Source organism: Sarcophilus harrisii, chromosome 1, assembly GCF_902635505.1.
Source record: "Sarcophilus harrisii chromosome 1, mSarHar1.11, whole genome shotgun sequence".
Classification (NCBI taxonomy): domain Eukaryota; kingdom Metazoa; phylum Chordata; class Mammalia; order Dasyuromorphia; family Dasyuridae; genus Sarcophilus; species Sarcophilus harrisii.
Window position 1 is genome coordinate 630761217 of NC_045426.1, and position 15904 is coordinate 630777120.

Consider the following 15904-nt stretch of genomic DNA (forward strand, 5'->3'; position numbering starts at 1 on the left):
TTGCAAATCAGTTTGCAAACATTAAAATGCTACATAAATGTAAGGGTAAAGTTAAAACACTGTTATTTTAGCTTTGACACCTTAACTTCTATTGAATAACCAGAACTTAATTTCTACTACATACCCAGAATTAAGCATAAAGCATAAAGATCCACATACCTCCTTAAATCAATCAAAGCCATCATGGGAAAGACTGGGTCATGTACTAAGCAAACAATCTCAGAACCATCAGGGATTCTGACGGTCCAGACTCAAGGGTTAGAGCAGCACGGCATTTCCTGAATGTTTTTTGGGAGCAAAGGAAGAACTGACAAAGAAGGGAGATATCAAAGAGAACCATCAGCTCTACAGGCATTCCAGAGCAAAAGACCCAAGATGAAACAAATCCCAAGAAAAGGTCAATTCCTTTCATAACTTCTCCTTCTAGTGGCTATGTATCCACAGGCACTATAATTTAATCTACCGTTTTATACTACAAACATTTCCAGGAAAGTAAAATTTGCCTCAATCTCAAAGAGATCAGGTTAGAATTAGATATGGATATAAATACAAGTCATAGATAGAAAGCCCAAGTTTTGCCTAAATGTTGAGAATTTTCCTAAGGACTTGGAACAATTATAACCAAATTTATAACTGTCCAAAATAAACTCCTTAAGGCTGAAGATGAAAGAACCAAGTGGACCCCAGGGTTAAAATGAAATAATTATTGTAATAAGGAATTATATAAAATGTTAGCTATAATTAGTTATTATTAAGTGGCTCAATGGGAAACCAGATTAGTAATGAGCAGGTCTAGCAAGACCGCACGAGGATATTACAAGAACACATCAATGGCTTTTCAGATTTATACACATGAATTGCCCCCTTCGAAATGTGCCCTATCCAAATATATTGTTTAATGGACTACCTTACATGTATCCCCTGGCCACATATGATTTTGAAACATGCTCCCTTCTCTACTTCTCTAAATGTTTCTTATGTGTATCTACTCTTATTATTAATGGTATATTTATATACGGAAGAACACATTCCCTTTTATTTGGGACACATCCTATCACTACTTTCCTCATTAGGCTATTTCATTAAATGGCTTGCTTGGAATCAGTTGGCTTCAAGGAAACTAGCTAAAGTAAAAACATTTGTGGTGACTCATGAGTAAAACCAAATGGAGAGAAATAAAGAAAGACTTTACAGAAATGGTAACATTTGAAGTGAGCACTGAAGATAAATAAGATATAGTGATGGTGATACAGGATGGAAGAGGATAATGTGGACAAAGATCCTGAGGTGGGAGAGCTTGGGTTGGTTGGGTCCAGAATAGACCAATTTGACAAAAACACAGAATAAAGGAGGTGGAAGCTAAACCTAGAAAGATAATTTCGGACTAGTTTGTTGGATGCTAAACTAAGGAATATGAGTTTTAATGAGATGATAATGGACAGTCCTTACAAGTTTTTGAGCAAAGGAGTGATCTCTTCAGAGATCTGTAAGGCAGATAAAATGTGAAAGAGAGATTTTTGGAGGGAGGACTGAAGGCTGGACCTGCAATAGGAATATTATAACAGTCCAAATAGGGGATAATGAGGACCTGAATGAATACTGGCAGTAGACTGGGCAAGAGGAACACCCTAGTTGATCTAGTTGATAGCAAATTATGATCCCAGAGTCAAAGGCAAACTGTTACCAGTTTTTGTAAGGCCCTCAGGGAACTAAGAATAAGGGTTTTTGTTTTCTTTTGTTGTTCTTTTTTTTGGGGGGGAGGAGAAGATATTTTAAAATACAATAAAATTTTATGTCAAAACAATTCTTAGCTCATAGATCTATGGGCAGCCCTCAGCTGTACTTTGTCCATCCCAGTCCTAAAGTAACAGGAAAAATTCTTAATCTGGCTGGAGTCCAGAGAGTCCTTGGTTTGAATCCCAAACAATTACTGGGCGTATGGCCTTGGACAGGTCACTTAAACTTGCTTAATCTTAGTGTTCTCTTCTATCAGATGGAAGTAACACCTCTAATATCTACTTGATAGGCTTGTTATGAATATATATTTAAAGAGCTTTACAGCTGCTACCTATTATTATGTAAACTCAAGGGATTGAAGAAGACTTTTTTTTCCTTTTAAAACCATGTAGGTAAGCTATTTAGGATTGCACACAGCAGTGAGCACACCTTGTACTTAGGACTACACACTGTACTTGGCACACTTAGCATAAAGTTAGATGCTTTAAGATCTGTTGAATTAAATTGAATGATGAGGACAAATACGAATAGAATTTAGAGATAGAATGGATGTGAGTGATGAGGAATAGGTAGGATTCTAAACTGACATCTGAGATTGTGAGCCTTGGGACTGAAAGAACAGAGGTTTTCTTGACAAATTAGAGAACTAAAAATGCCAAGGTGACCCAGAAATAGAATTTTAAAGGGACAAAGATGGAAGAGGATCCCCAAGATATCAGTCTTTACCTGAAGGCAGGCTAATATAGAAAACAGTTGAAACATGGGAGAAAAACTCCTTATTTGTATAATTTTTTTGTTTCAACACAGGAGAATGGAATAGTAACCAAGAATAGGAATCTCAGGAGATGATCAGTTTCAATTACTGCATTCAAAGAAAAAAACAAAAAACAAAAAACTTTTACCTAGTCTAATCTTCTAATTGCTAATGACTGCAGAAAGAAAGAATAACATACAAAAACTGCTTATATACTTCGGATATTCATTTGACTTTTTTGATTATCTTCCCAAATGACATTAAACAAACAAATACATGATTGATTAAATACAGGAGAAAGTAAGAAAGGAAAAAAGGAAGGAAATTAATGGGATTTTAGATTTCAGAGAAAATTAAAACACAAAAATAAAACCAATGTGATCTTGGCTGTATTGAGAGGCATGGTGTTCATAACCAAGATAAGAAAATCTGAATATGCTTTGCTATGATCAGATTATAAATTCAAAAGTATGAAAATTGTTTTCAGTGCTCCCACTTTATTGTAGGGATGGAACTGATATTGATTTGTAGATTTGAATCTTGGTTATGACTCTAAGAGGTGTTTACTATGAACTAATGACTCAATTCTTTGCTATAAGACTTAGTTTCCTTACCTGTAAAATGGAGACAAATAATACTATTATTGCCTATCTTTGAGTATTATTGTGAAGAAAGCTCAGCAGGTGTTAGCTACTATTACAAACACTCATGTAATTTGAATAATTATGTTTTTCTTCTCCATAATCTAAAATTAACCAAATTGAGTAACATTTATTGAACATGACTAACCTTTGGTCCAGTTAATCCAGGAGGTCCTGGGAGGCCTTTGAGTCCAGCATCTCCCTGTGATGCAGAAAAAGCAAATAGACAAAAATGAATTAATGGGCTACTGCCTAGCATCACTGACTAATCATCACTATATATTAGTATTTACTGAACATCTATCTGAATTCCTGGAACTCCAAGAAGCCAGGAAAAAAAAAAGTTAGAATGTGACAATTGAGAGTACATATACATAGTCAGATGGCAAAACTTGAACAGAGGTTGGATAACTACTTGAATAGAAAATTATAAGGATGATTCTGGTCTTAAATGGAATATAGTAGACTCCTATATAGTTAGTTCCTTTCCACACTACTTCACACCTATCAGATTGGTTTATATGACAGCAAAGGAAAATGACAAAGGCTAGGAAGTATATGAATTAGGGATAATGTAAAGGCATTCATTTTAGGTTGGAGTGGAACTAGATGGCTTGAAAGTCCCTTTCTGCTCTTGAGATTTTGTGATTTTATAAAACTTCATTTTGGTAGAATCAAAACATAATGCATTAAAAAGCATAAATATCCTAAAATCCTAAAAAATAAATATCCTAAAATTTGTATAATTTTTTATACATTGGAACATTGTTCCTCTCAGTTTTGGGGGAAACTGAGATATTAATGAGTTGTTGGTAGAATTATGAAGTGATCCAATCTTTGTGGGATATAATTTGGAACTATTTCCAAAAAGCTAAAAATCTGTGCATTTTTTGACCCATTAATCATCACTAGCTCTGTATTCCAAGACATTAAAAAAAAAAGAAAAAGGATCTATTTCTATTCCTTTCTGTCTCTGTCTCTGTTTCTGTCTCTGTCTCTCTGTTTGTCCGGCTGTCTCCATGTATACATATATGACTATATATGTAAAATATTTATAGCAGTTCTTTTTATTGTGGCAAAGAATTAGAAATTCAGGAAAATGGCTGAACAGGTTGTAGTAGATGACTGTGTTGTAATATTATTATGCTATAAGAAATGATGAGCATGTACTTTCAATAAATCCTGGAATGACTTAGTGAACTGATGCAAAGTGAAGTGAGCAGAACCAGAACACTGAACACAGTAACAGCAATATGGTAAGAGAATCAAACCCAAATACTTTAGTTATTCTCAGCGAAAATTATCCAATGCAAACCTAAAGGACTTATTACATCTACCTCCAGAGAAAGAATTGCTGGGGTCTGAATACAGACTAAAGCATACTATTTTTCAATTTCTTTATTTTTTCATGTTTTTATTTTTTAATTTTTCTTTCACAACATGATGAATATGAAAATATATTTTGCATAAGTACACATCTATAAACTATATCAAATTGCTTGCTTTCAACCATGAGGGGTAAAGAGTGAGAAGGAAGGAGAGAATTGGGAATATAAAAATTTTAAATCAAATAAATTAAAATTAAATTAAATTTAAAAAAAATTAAAGGAATGTTGAAATTTTTTTATATGTATTTGAAAAATAAAACATTAAAAGGATTTTAGGATATTTATGCTTTTTAATGCATTATGTTTTGTTTCTACCAAACTGAAGTTTTATAAAATCACAAAATCTCAAGAGCAGAAAGGGACTTTCAAGCCATCTAGTTCCACCCCAACCTGAGATGAATGCCTTTACATTATCCCTAATTCATATTCATCTAGTTTTCAGGAGTGCTCCAGTGAGAGACAAGCCACTATGGTCAAAGACAGCCCTTTCATTCTACTTTGGATTCTGCTAATTAGAAGGTTGGACATAAGTTTCTTTGCATCAAGCTTAAATCTGCTTCTCTAAAACTTCTGTCTATTTTTTGAAGTTCTGATTTCTGGGACTAAGCAAAATTCATCTGACATCTTCCTTATAACAGTGACAATCACATCCTACTTAACTAAACATCCCCAATTCCTTCAATCATGCGATAGTTAAAGAGTCTCATTGACTCTTTCCATACTACAGAAGACTTTTGTGGTCAGATTCATGTTTGCTTGTTTGTTCGTCTTTCCAGCTTATTTATGTTAAAGTGGGGTGCTGTTCCCTTGGGGTTGGAGATGAGGAAGTGTTATCCTAAACTTCAGGATTTTTCATACTGTTGTTTCAGAACTAATTGTGGAGGTCTGTAAGTTTTCAGTGCTTCTAAGGTAGTGTTACCTCAGGAGAGATGCCATTATTATTTTTCTGATAGGTACCCTGATATTTTCCCAGGAAAGATTCTTGCTCCACTGCAGCCACAAGCATAGTGCTCTTCCATGACCTTGAATTGTAATCAGATTCCCTGCTCCCCTAGAGCCACAAGTTCCAATACTCTCCTCTGCCATGGAACTGGTGACCCAGAATTGTGTATGGGCAATGAGGATGCCAAATAGTGCCTGGTCCTACACCCAATGTGGTTTCTGGTCTTTTAGAATCCCTTTCTGACCAGTCTTTCAATCCCCTTATCACCTGGGCTGAGAGCTCCTGAGGCTGCTATGACTGTTGCTTCTGCAGCCACTTTTAAGGCCCACTGCTGGTGTTTGTCACCATATATACTCCATGCTGGTTCTGATTCTGTTGTTACAGACCTCTCCTGCTTCCCTCCTTAGTTGTCTTGGATTGGGAAAATGTCTCACTTTGAACTTTTGTTGGCTATATTATGGCAAAATTTGATTTGTCAAATTATTTTATAGTTGTTTGGAGGGGAATGTTGAAAACTTTTGACTGAATTGCACCTCTATTGCATTATCTTGCCTCTATTTTTGCCCCATTATTTTCTATATATATATATATATATATATATATATATTTTTTTTTTTTTTTTTTACCTTTTTCCCGTCTGCACCATCTCTTCCTGGTTTTCCCTGAAGGCCCTTATCTCCCTTCAATCCTGGAAGCCCAGGAAGTCCTGGAGGACCAGGTGGACAGTCATTGCAAACATCCTAAAAAGAAGAGACATCACAATCATTGTTAAAACTTATTTGGTCCACGACTATTTATTTATGTCTATTCTACTTTGTAAGGCCTGTCCTGAATACTGGATAAAATACAAGGATTAATTTTTTAAAAAGTCTTCTTTCTCATGGGGCTTATAATTTAGTAGCATGCTAAAATAAAAATAAATATCATAAACAATGAAAAAAAAAACACATTTCCTCCTTAAAACTATAGTGCAAGCTTTGTTAAGGTATGTCTCTTCATACTTCCCTCCTCTGCAAGTGATTGAGAAAGGAATGATGTTGATTAAGTTCTAATTTTGTACTTTCTCAAGAAGCATTGGAATTAAGAAAACCTGGGTCTACAACTTGACTCTCATACATATTAGGTGTATTATATTAAACCTCTTCATATCTACAGATAAGTTTCTATGGCAATAAATTGTTGATAAATTATAAATCTTGAATAGTGGAGAGAAAGAAATTGTGAGATTTGTTCAAAAATAAAACAACAAACACATGTATTTATAAACATACACATATACTTAGCACTGTTATGAAAAGGAAGACATTTTGGGTGGGTTTATCAGTTTATCAAAGACTGATTATATTGACATAGTAGAGCTGAGTATCTAGAAAGGAAGAAAGACTAGAGGACTATATAAGGTCATGAGGAAGTTTTGTGGTTGTGGTAGGCTGTTGTTCCTGGATGGCTTTCCTTGATCTGTTTTTGGTCCCCTGTGAGACTCCAGGGAAGCCTTTTAGGCCAGGCAATCCATGCTATTAACTTGACCAAGATTGGTTGAGAATTTGTGTTATGGGCAATTTGTATTAGAAGAATAAAGAATGGGGTCAGAAGCTGTCAGCTTCTGACCCCATTCTTTATTCTTTTGAGCTGCCAAGAGACAGTAAGACCCTGGCACATACATTCACTATCTGTACTATTTAAATTGTAAGTTTCTTGGGTGTACATGCAACATCATCTACAATTTGTTTTACCCTTAAATTATGTAACTTAATAACTACCTTTAAGTACACATAAGAAAAGGGATTAGATATGTTCTTTTTAACTGAAGAAAGCAGCACTAGGAATAATGGTATCTTCCTATACTCCATCATTTTTACACCTATTTTTCATCTTGATAATGACTTCCAATTCTTTTATCTCCAAGTACTTCTTCAGGTTATCACTCCTTCTCAGCTTTCACTTTCCTGCCTCACTAGTCTCAAACTTATAAGTAATCAGATCAACTTTACACTTTCCTGTCTTCTTCAAACTTCTGCTCCTCCATCATTTATGCTCTGCTAAACCCCCAAATTAGATTCTTTACCTTCATGATCATCTTCTCTTCCTACTCAGATACTGTTGAGCTCAAGACTCAACTGAAACTGCTCTTTTCAGTTATCAACAATATCTGTGTCTCTTAATTATCATTTGCCTAAATACAAATTAACTTCCTTCCCAATCCCAATTTCCCATTCTTTTCCCCATTTTTTCCTGAACTGTACATTCTCCTATATCCATCTACAATTCTTCTTGACACTTCCATTGGACCCTCCAGAATTTCTGTTTAGCTTTTAATAAACTTCCATTTATTTTTAACCTTCCACTCTTATGATTCTTCCATTTTCTGAGTTTCAACCAGATGCAATTGCTTCCAGACTTCCTGAGACATTGAGAATTGAAATGCTCCTTGCTACTCATGCCCACTTCCAGACTCTCCCTTGCCCATCACTCATCAACTTCTTTCAGGTTGTTTTTTTCAAATTTAACACCCAATCAAGACCATGGTGGCCGTTTTCTATCCCTGTGTCATTTGTAGCTGGATGTCAATATGATTTTTCCTCTTCAAAACTTTTTCTTCAAATATGTATGTTGATGTTCTTTCTTAAATCTTTCAATTTCTTAATCTTTTTATATAATATAATCAACTTCTCTCTTCACTTGTTACACATAGGGGAGTTTACACACATGTATCTCTCTGTTACTTACCAGGGACTTACCCTCTTTTCCTGTACTCCACCATTCTTATACTTATTTTTCATCTTTATAATGACTTCTAATTCCTTTACCTCCATACATTTTTCTTCAGGCCATCAGTTCTGCTCAGATTTTACTTTCCTGCCTTTCTAATCTCTACCTTAGAGGTAACTACTTCACACTATTCTTTTTCAATCTTCTGCTACTTTGTTTTGCTAAATCCTAAATCTACATTATTCTATCACCAGCTTCTTCTTCTGTTCCTAGTTAGATGCTCTTGAGAAAAGTGGAAGATAACTTTTAAGTGAGTAACTGGCTTGACTGAACCTACTGTTATTAAAATTCAGTTTGGGTCCTCGCTGGCGATCCTTTTACTCCTCCTTAATCGATTCACTATTATATTATCCTAGAGAGTGTTCCAAGTATCTTTTCTCCTCAAAATTTCTACATAGACCCTTTTACTGCATCTTCTCAATTAAGGATCTTGGTTCATATTTTACTAAGAAAATAAAGAGAATCACCATAAACTCCCTTTCTTTCTCTTCTTTTTATCTGAAATTACTCTAGACATCAATCTCTCCCATTTTATACCTCTATAACCACCCTTTATACCATTAATTTCTGTCTGCCCCAGAAATTTGCTCCTTCAATAATCCTTTCTTTCTCTCCAATATTTAATATCTCCTTAGCTATTGGTTCCTTCTCTGCTATTTAAAAATCTCCTCAAATCTCAATACTCAAATCTCCTCCACCTGTAATAACATTTTAAAGCTTCCTTAGACTCTGCAGTTCTCTCAAATTTTACCACTTCTCCTTCCAGTCATAGCCAAACTTGTAGAAAAACCATTTCTATTTGTTTTCTCTCCTTTCATTTATTTTTAACCATTTTAAACCTTTTTAAGCTCACTTAATTGAATCCTCTCTCTCCAATGATACCAACAGTCTCCTGGGTGCTAAATCTAATGAATTTTTCTCAGTCCTCATTCCTTTCTTCACCTTTTTTGCAGCATTTGAGAATGCAAACCATCCTATTCCCTATAATACTTTGTCTTCTCAATTTCCATGCACTAGTCACTCTTGGTTCTCCTACTGCTCTGACCATTCTTTCTTAATCTCATTTTCTAGATCATCATCAGACTCACACCTCCTAACTCTGTGCATAACCCCAGGATTTGTCTTTAGAATTTGCTTCTCTCTCAATACATTTTTCCTTGTTAACTCAGTCATCTATGAAAATGATCGCCACTTCTATATATTTAGTCCCAGTCTCTTTCCCGAGATCTAATTTCAATCAGATTAGAAAATTCAATTATTGAACATTTCAAAAAGATGATTTATAGGTATCTGAATCTCATCATGAAGAAAGCAAATTCATTATTAAAAAAAATCCATCTTCAGAATGTTCCTATTTCTATTAAGGGTACTACCATGCTTACAATTCTCCAGGTTAGCAACATCTATATTCTTAAATTTTCATTCTCCCTTTTCCATTTATTCCATCATTGCCACAAACTTTGATATTTCTACCTGTATAACATCTTTTGCAGCTATTACATTATTAGTTATACATTGGTTATACAACTGCAGCTAATTCCCCCTTCTCCCAAAAGGCAAGAGAATGCAACCTATAAATTACAAAGCAATGAGTTTGATTTTAAAAAACTATCAGATATCTAAAATATTATTATTAAGGAAATAGTCAGAAAACACATAAGATGGCTTAATTTAATTAAGAAAAGAGCATGCGATTTAAAGGATCCATGATGAAAAATGCTATCTATCTCCATAAAGAGCACAAATTGAAGCATTAAAAAAAAAAAAAAACTTTACTTTTCTAGGTTTTTTGATATGTTTTCTTTTATATAGTAGTTAGCATGGAAATATACTTTGCATGGCTTCATATGTATAATAAATATCATATTTCCTCTTAAGAGTACGAAAGGGGAAGAGTGGGAGATTATTTGCATATTATTGTGAAAATTTAACAAAAGGAAATATTTTGAAAAGAAAAAAACATTTGAGAATAATTTCCTTCCTTGACAGTGTTTCTTAACTGGTAGACCAATATAAGATACCACAGTTTAGAAAGGATATCGATAAAATGGAGAACATCCACAGGAAGGCAAGTAGAATTCTGAACTGAAGAAAACATATTTATGGTATCTAGAAATGGGCTGAAGGATTTTGGTGATGTTTATCATGGAAAACAGAAAATTGAGGGGTTGTGAACATGATGGCTGTATTCAAGGACTTGAAAAGCTGCCAGGCGGAAAAGGCTTTTCAAGACTTTCTGTCTGACCTCAGAAACAATGTCCTAGGAACAATGGGTGGAAGTAACAAAGAAGAAAATTTATACTTGATTTCAGGAAAAGAAAACAAAAGAATATCACCTTGATTCCTAAAAATTAAAGGTATAAAATAGTGGAATCAGTTGTTTTGGTGGTAGAGTATGTTTTCTAGATGTAAGATTTTCAAATAGAGGCTGAATGGCCACTTTTTTTTGGAGACAAGGGATGAACTAGATGGGCACTGAAATCACTTCTAATTTGAAAATTTCATGATTCTTTAACTCTAAATTTTTCATCTTTAAATAGACCACATAATGAGAACTGTTTAGTGCTAATAAAAACAGCTAATAAATTACAGATTGAATCAATTCTTAATGATTTCTTGCCATGTATGAAAAGGTGAAAAAAACTCAAACTTGCCAATAAAAATGAATAAAGCTTGTGCTGAGACATATTTCCTCACAAAATAGATAATTATCTATCAGGAGACTGATGTATAGGAAGACTAAAAATTAGAATGTGTGTTTTTTTTTAGTATTCATGAGGCATTTCCAAATGTTACCCAAAGGCTTTCTTTTGGACATCAGCAGAAATGGTCTTTAGAGATTGCAGATTTATCAGATTTCTTGCTGTCTTGGCAAGAAGAGAGGTAAGGGAGAACACAAATTTTACAAAAATGAATGCTGAAAACTATCTTTAAATGTATTTGAAAAAATGAAAGAATATTAAAAAAAAGAAATGGTCTTTCAGGAGAGCATATGGTAAGAATTGCATTTATTACATGGCTTGCCCAAATTAAGGTAAAAACATGAAAATCTACATATGTCATAAATGTATGTTATGTAACAATCCACATGTGGCCATAGACTAAGAATGTGGAATTATTCTCATGTCTTAGAATAAGTATGATATTGATCAAAACATAAAAATTAATTACTAAGGGCAAAGAGAGTGACATTCTCCTATAATCTTCAGCAATCAGATCCCATTTGGAGTATTATACTTATCCTATTAACCACATTTAGTAATGATTTCAACAGTTGTAGCAGCTAGCATTTATATAAACCTTTAAGGTTTGCAAATATATGTATGTATATTGAATGTAATTTATGCATACATATAATATTTATGAATGTGTATAATGTAATGTATGAATACAGAAAATCCCATTTGATATAATTTATATCAAGGAGTACACTTTCTACAATATTTACTTTTACCTTTCCTCTGTAATTCTTTTGCAATATTCCTATTCCTATTCTCATTTAAGCTTATTTCCTTGATGCAAGACTCCTTTTACATCTTCCTTTCTCAGTATTCTCCTCTCCTGAAATCTATCTTTCATACTGACATCAGATTAATTTTTATGTTTAGATCTTCATGTCATTCTTCTGCTCAAAATCAGTCCATGGTTCCTTATGTCCTACTGAACTAATTTCAAAATTCTCTAACATCAATGGCCTTCCACAATCTGGAATCACATCACTTTTCAAACTTCTCTTTTCCATAGTCTTCCATCCTCTAATCAAATTGAACTGTTCTCTGTGGCTGAATGAAGCAGTACTTTAAAATGAGAATGTTCCCCATCACCTTTGCTGCCCCTTGAATTCCTACTTATCCTTTGAAATCCAACATAAATGCCACTTCCAAAAAAGCCTTAATAATAATCTTTTTTCTACCATGGAAATTGCACAATACTTTATTTTTGCAGTCCCCAATATATTTGTTCCTTCATATTATTATTATTTACATGTAAATAATATATCTCTTTCAAGACTATAAACTCCATGAGGACAGGAACTGTCTCATCTAAACTAAGTATCTTTACTAGCACTTACCATGCACAAATAATAAACATCAACTTTTATTAAATTTTCATCAATTAAACTGAGGAAATCAAAAAAGGCTCTTACCTTCACTAAGAGATTTAGATCCTCTGGAGACAGAAGAGGAGAGGGACCCTGCCAAAATAAAGAACTAAAATTAGGATAAAAATAGGACACAAGAAGCCAATAGTTTTTACCAAAAAAGTGGGGAAGGGAGCAGATATAAGGTTGTGCAAAGTATGGGAAACACTGGTCAGAGAACACAAAAGACATGAATTACCAAGCTAAAAATGAATGATTATAGGCAAGGCTGAAACTGAGCAGAAGAGGAGGCCAGCAGGACCTTAATCCCCAAGTTTTTCTCTATACAACTATCTGTTCTGTCTACTTTCATAAGACTATTATCATTTCCTCCATCATGACCTCCTAAAAATAAGAGCTAACATTTTTACATGCTTTACAGTTTGCAAAGTGTTTTACATCATCTTATCTTATTTCATCCTCAAAACAAGTTTGTGAGATTATTGTGAGGAGGTATTGGTCCCATCTTATAGATGAGAAAACAGTTACTTGAGAGATTAAGTAATTTATCTAGGGTTATGTAGTTAGCAACTTTCTGAGGCAGGCTTTGACCCAGGTCTTCCTAAGCCTAAGTTCAGTGCTCTACACGTAGGCTATCCTAATTGTCAATCTTTCATAAAAGATCAAAATGACCTGTTTTCATAGGACCTAGAACTGAGGTAAGTTCATTGGTCATGTCAAGTTTTCATTTCATAGATTAGGGCCTGAGTTTCAGAGATATTTAATAATTTTCCTAAAATTTGGAATTTATTAAGTGGGCATGAATTTGTAGATTCCATTTTAAGAGCAGTCTTGATGGAGGATGGTATTGATAAGTGGAGGGGCGCAGGGAATGAAATATTTAAAGAGTTTTCTTGGGGATGAAAGATTAGACTTGTTATTGTTGACTTACATTGGTAGATTTAAGACAAAAGAGAAAAATTAAGATTGATGTTGGGGAAAACTTTCTAATAATTAGAACTATATATATATATATATATATATATATATATATATATAGTAGCATAATGAGTTTGCCTTGGGAGATGATTTATTCCCCTTCATTGGATGACCTGAGAAAATGCTTGATGATCATTTGAAAACGTATGTTATAAAGAATTTTTTTTGTTTTTCTTTCAAATGTAAGTTGGACTAAATGATCACCTAAATTTCTTTTAAATCTGAAATTATGTGATCTTCAATCTCATGCTCTTTTGAGTATACTAAACTGATATTTGTCATACTACTCTTAGGATAAATATAGAAGCACTGTAATCTCTCCCAAGAGGCTTTTCATTTTAAGCCTTTTTATTTTTCAGGTGCTCTATAAAAATCTTCTATATCTGAGGATTTATGGAGAGACATGGGCTAGTATTAGAAAAGATACAAAGCATGGAGGGGTTATATTCCTGTCTCAGTAGAGGGAGTACTGACTGATGACATCACAAACTCATCAAAGTATCTCTTCTTCTATGGCTTTCTCTTGTTTAAAGGAATTTTAATAAGTATAGAAGAATTGCACATATTTAACTTATATTGGATTGCTTGCTGCCTATGGGAACCGGGGGTAAAGGGAGGGAAGAAGAAAAATTTGAAACACAAGGTTTTGCAAGGGTGAATGTTGAAAAACATTTTTGCATGTATTTTGAAAATAAAAATCTATTATCAAATAAAAAAGAAGAAAAAAATTGAAAAAATAATAGTACCACTTGATGAATATATATATATATATATATCATGATATACAAATATCAAGGAATAGAGAAATGCAAATGAAAAACTATTCACAAAAGAATGAATTAATCCTAAAACTATAGTACCTTGCCAATAGTTTTAGTTTCTGAAGAAATGATAAAAAAAATTGTGGTGTAGTTGTTTCCAGGGTAAGGAGTATATACAGTAAAAGGCAAGCTAGTGATTTGTATCTTCTGCTGTCAGTAATAAAAGTCTATTTTTATGCCAAAGGACTATCAAACTGTGCATTCTCTTTGAAATGGCAGTGTCTCTATTGAGTGTATATCCCAAAGAGATCATAAAAAAGGGAAAAGGACCTACATGTGCAAAAATATTTGTAGCAACCCTCTTTGTAGTGGCAAGGAACTGGAAACTGAGAGGATGCCCATCAACTGGAGAATGGCTGAATAAATTGTGGTATATGAATGTTATGGAATATTATTGTTCTGTAAGAAATGATCAGCAGGATGATTTTAGAAAAACCTGGAGAGACTTACATGAACTGATGCTAAGTGAAGTGAGTAGAACCAAGAGAACATTGTACACAGCAACAAGATTATGCAATGAACTTTTCTGACAGATGTGGTTCTTTTCAACAATGATGTTTTAGTCCATTTTCAATAGGCTTGTGATGGAGAGAGCCATCTGACCTAGAGAGAGGTCTGTGGGGATTGAGTGTGGACCACAACATGGTATTTTCACCTTTTTTGTTGTTGTTTGCTTGATTTTTGTTTTCTTTCTCATTGTTTCTCTTATTTTGATCTGATTTTCTTATGTAGCATAATAATTATGGAAAAGTGTGTGGAAGAATTGTACATGTTTAACATATATTGGATTGCTTGCTGTCTAGGAGAAGAAGTGGATAGAAGGGAGGGAGAAAAAATTTGGAACACAATGTTTTTAAAGGCAGAATGTTGAAAACTATTTTTGCATATATTTTTAAAATAAAAAGCTATTATTATAAAATAAAAGCCTATTTTTATCAAAAATAATAAAAATAAAAAGACATTTCAAGCAACAATAAGCAAGTGGGGTTTCATGTAAATCAAAGAGAAAGAAATGGTCCAGTTTGAAAGAAAGATAACAATTGTTCAGTAATTGGTGCTGATTTTGGTAATGATGTTTGATTCATTTTCCACAAGAGCTATCCTATTCAATGAAAGATGTGAGGACTAGGATGGATGCAGAAAAAAAGTCTATGTGGAATGGTTATTTCAAAGGACATTTAAATTTGTTTCTTCATTCATTCATTTATGTAGTCCTTCAGTCAGAGTACAAGACTAATCTTTGAGGGGAAGGTTTCCTTCTCTATACTAACTTTGTCCTTAACATCTACTTTGTAGGACTCTGGTCTTTATTGACATCAAACACCACTTGGCTCTGACACAGCCAGATATGCCTGCTTTTGGCCAAGAGATTCCTCTTTTAGTCCAACAAAATATAATTAGGTTAAAAAATAAAATCACTATATATCATGAAGAATTCATTTTTAGGGACTTAGAAAGTAGAATAAAATAAATTAGGAAATTGAAAATAGTAAAATTCATAAAAGCAGGGATTTGTTCCTTAGCACCTAATTTCAGTTTGCCTAGGGAAAGCCATAAGTTCTTTTTGAAAATGTTAAATCCCTGTTGTGATGGACTAATGAGATAAAGGATAATCATATGAGAATGGTCAATGATAGGGAGGATAACTTGAAATAAAAGAAACTAAGTACTCTAGATAAAGACTGGTAGCAGTTGTTTAAAAAAATATAATGAATCATCCAAAATTTGAATAAGAAAAGATACATTAAAATCCTTAATGTTTTCAAATATT

The 15904-nt window shown here is 33.5% G+C and overlaps 1 protein-coding gene across 1 annotated transcript in view; it reads right to left on the reverse strand.

Annotated features, from left to right (window-relative positions):
- LOC100931725 (collagen alpha-1(XXII) chain) overlaps positions 1-15904 on the reverse strand; it is a 146985-nt gene that overhangs the window by 17616 nt on the left and 113465 nt on the right. Inside the window, 3 exon segments of the mRNA XM_031947429.1 lie at positions 3281-3334; positions 6090-6203; positions 12380-12427. Of these exon segments, the coding sequence (XP_031803289.1) occupies positions 3281-3334; positions 6090-6203; positions 12380-12427 (216 nt within the window).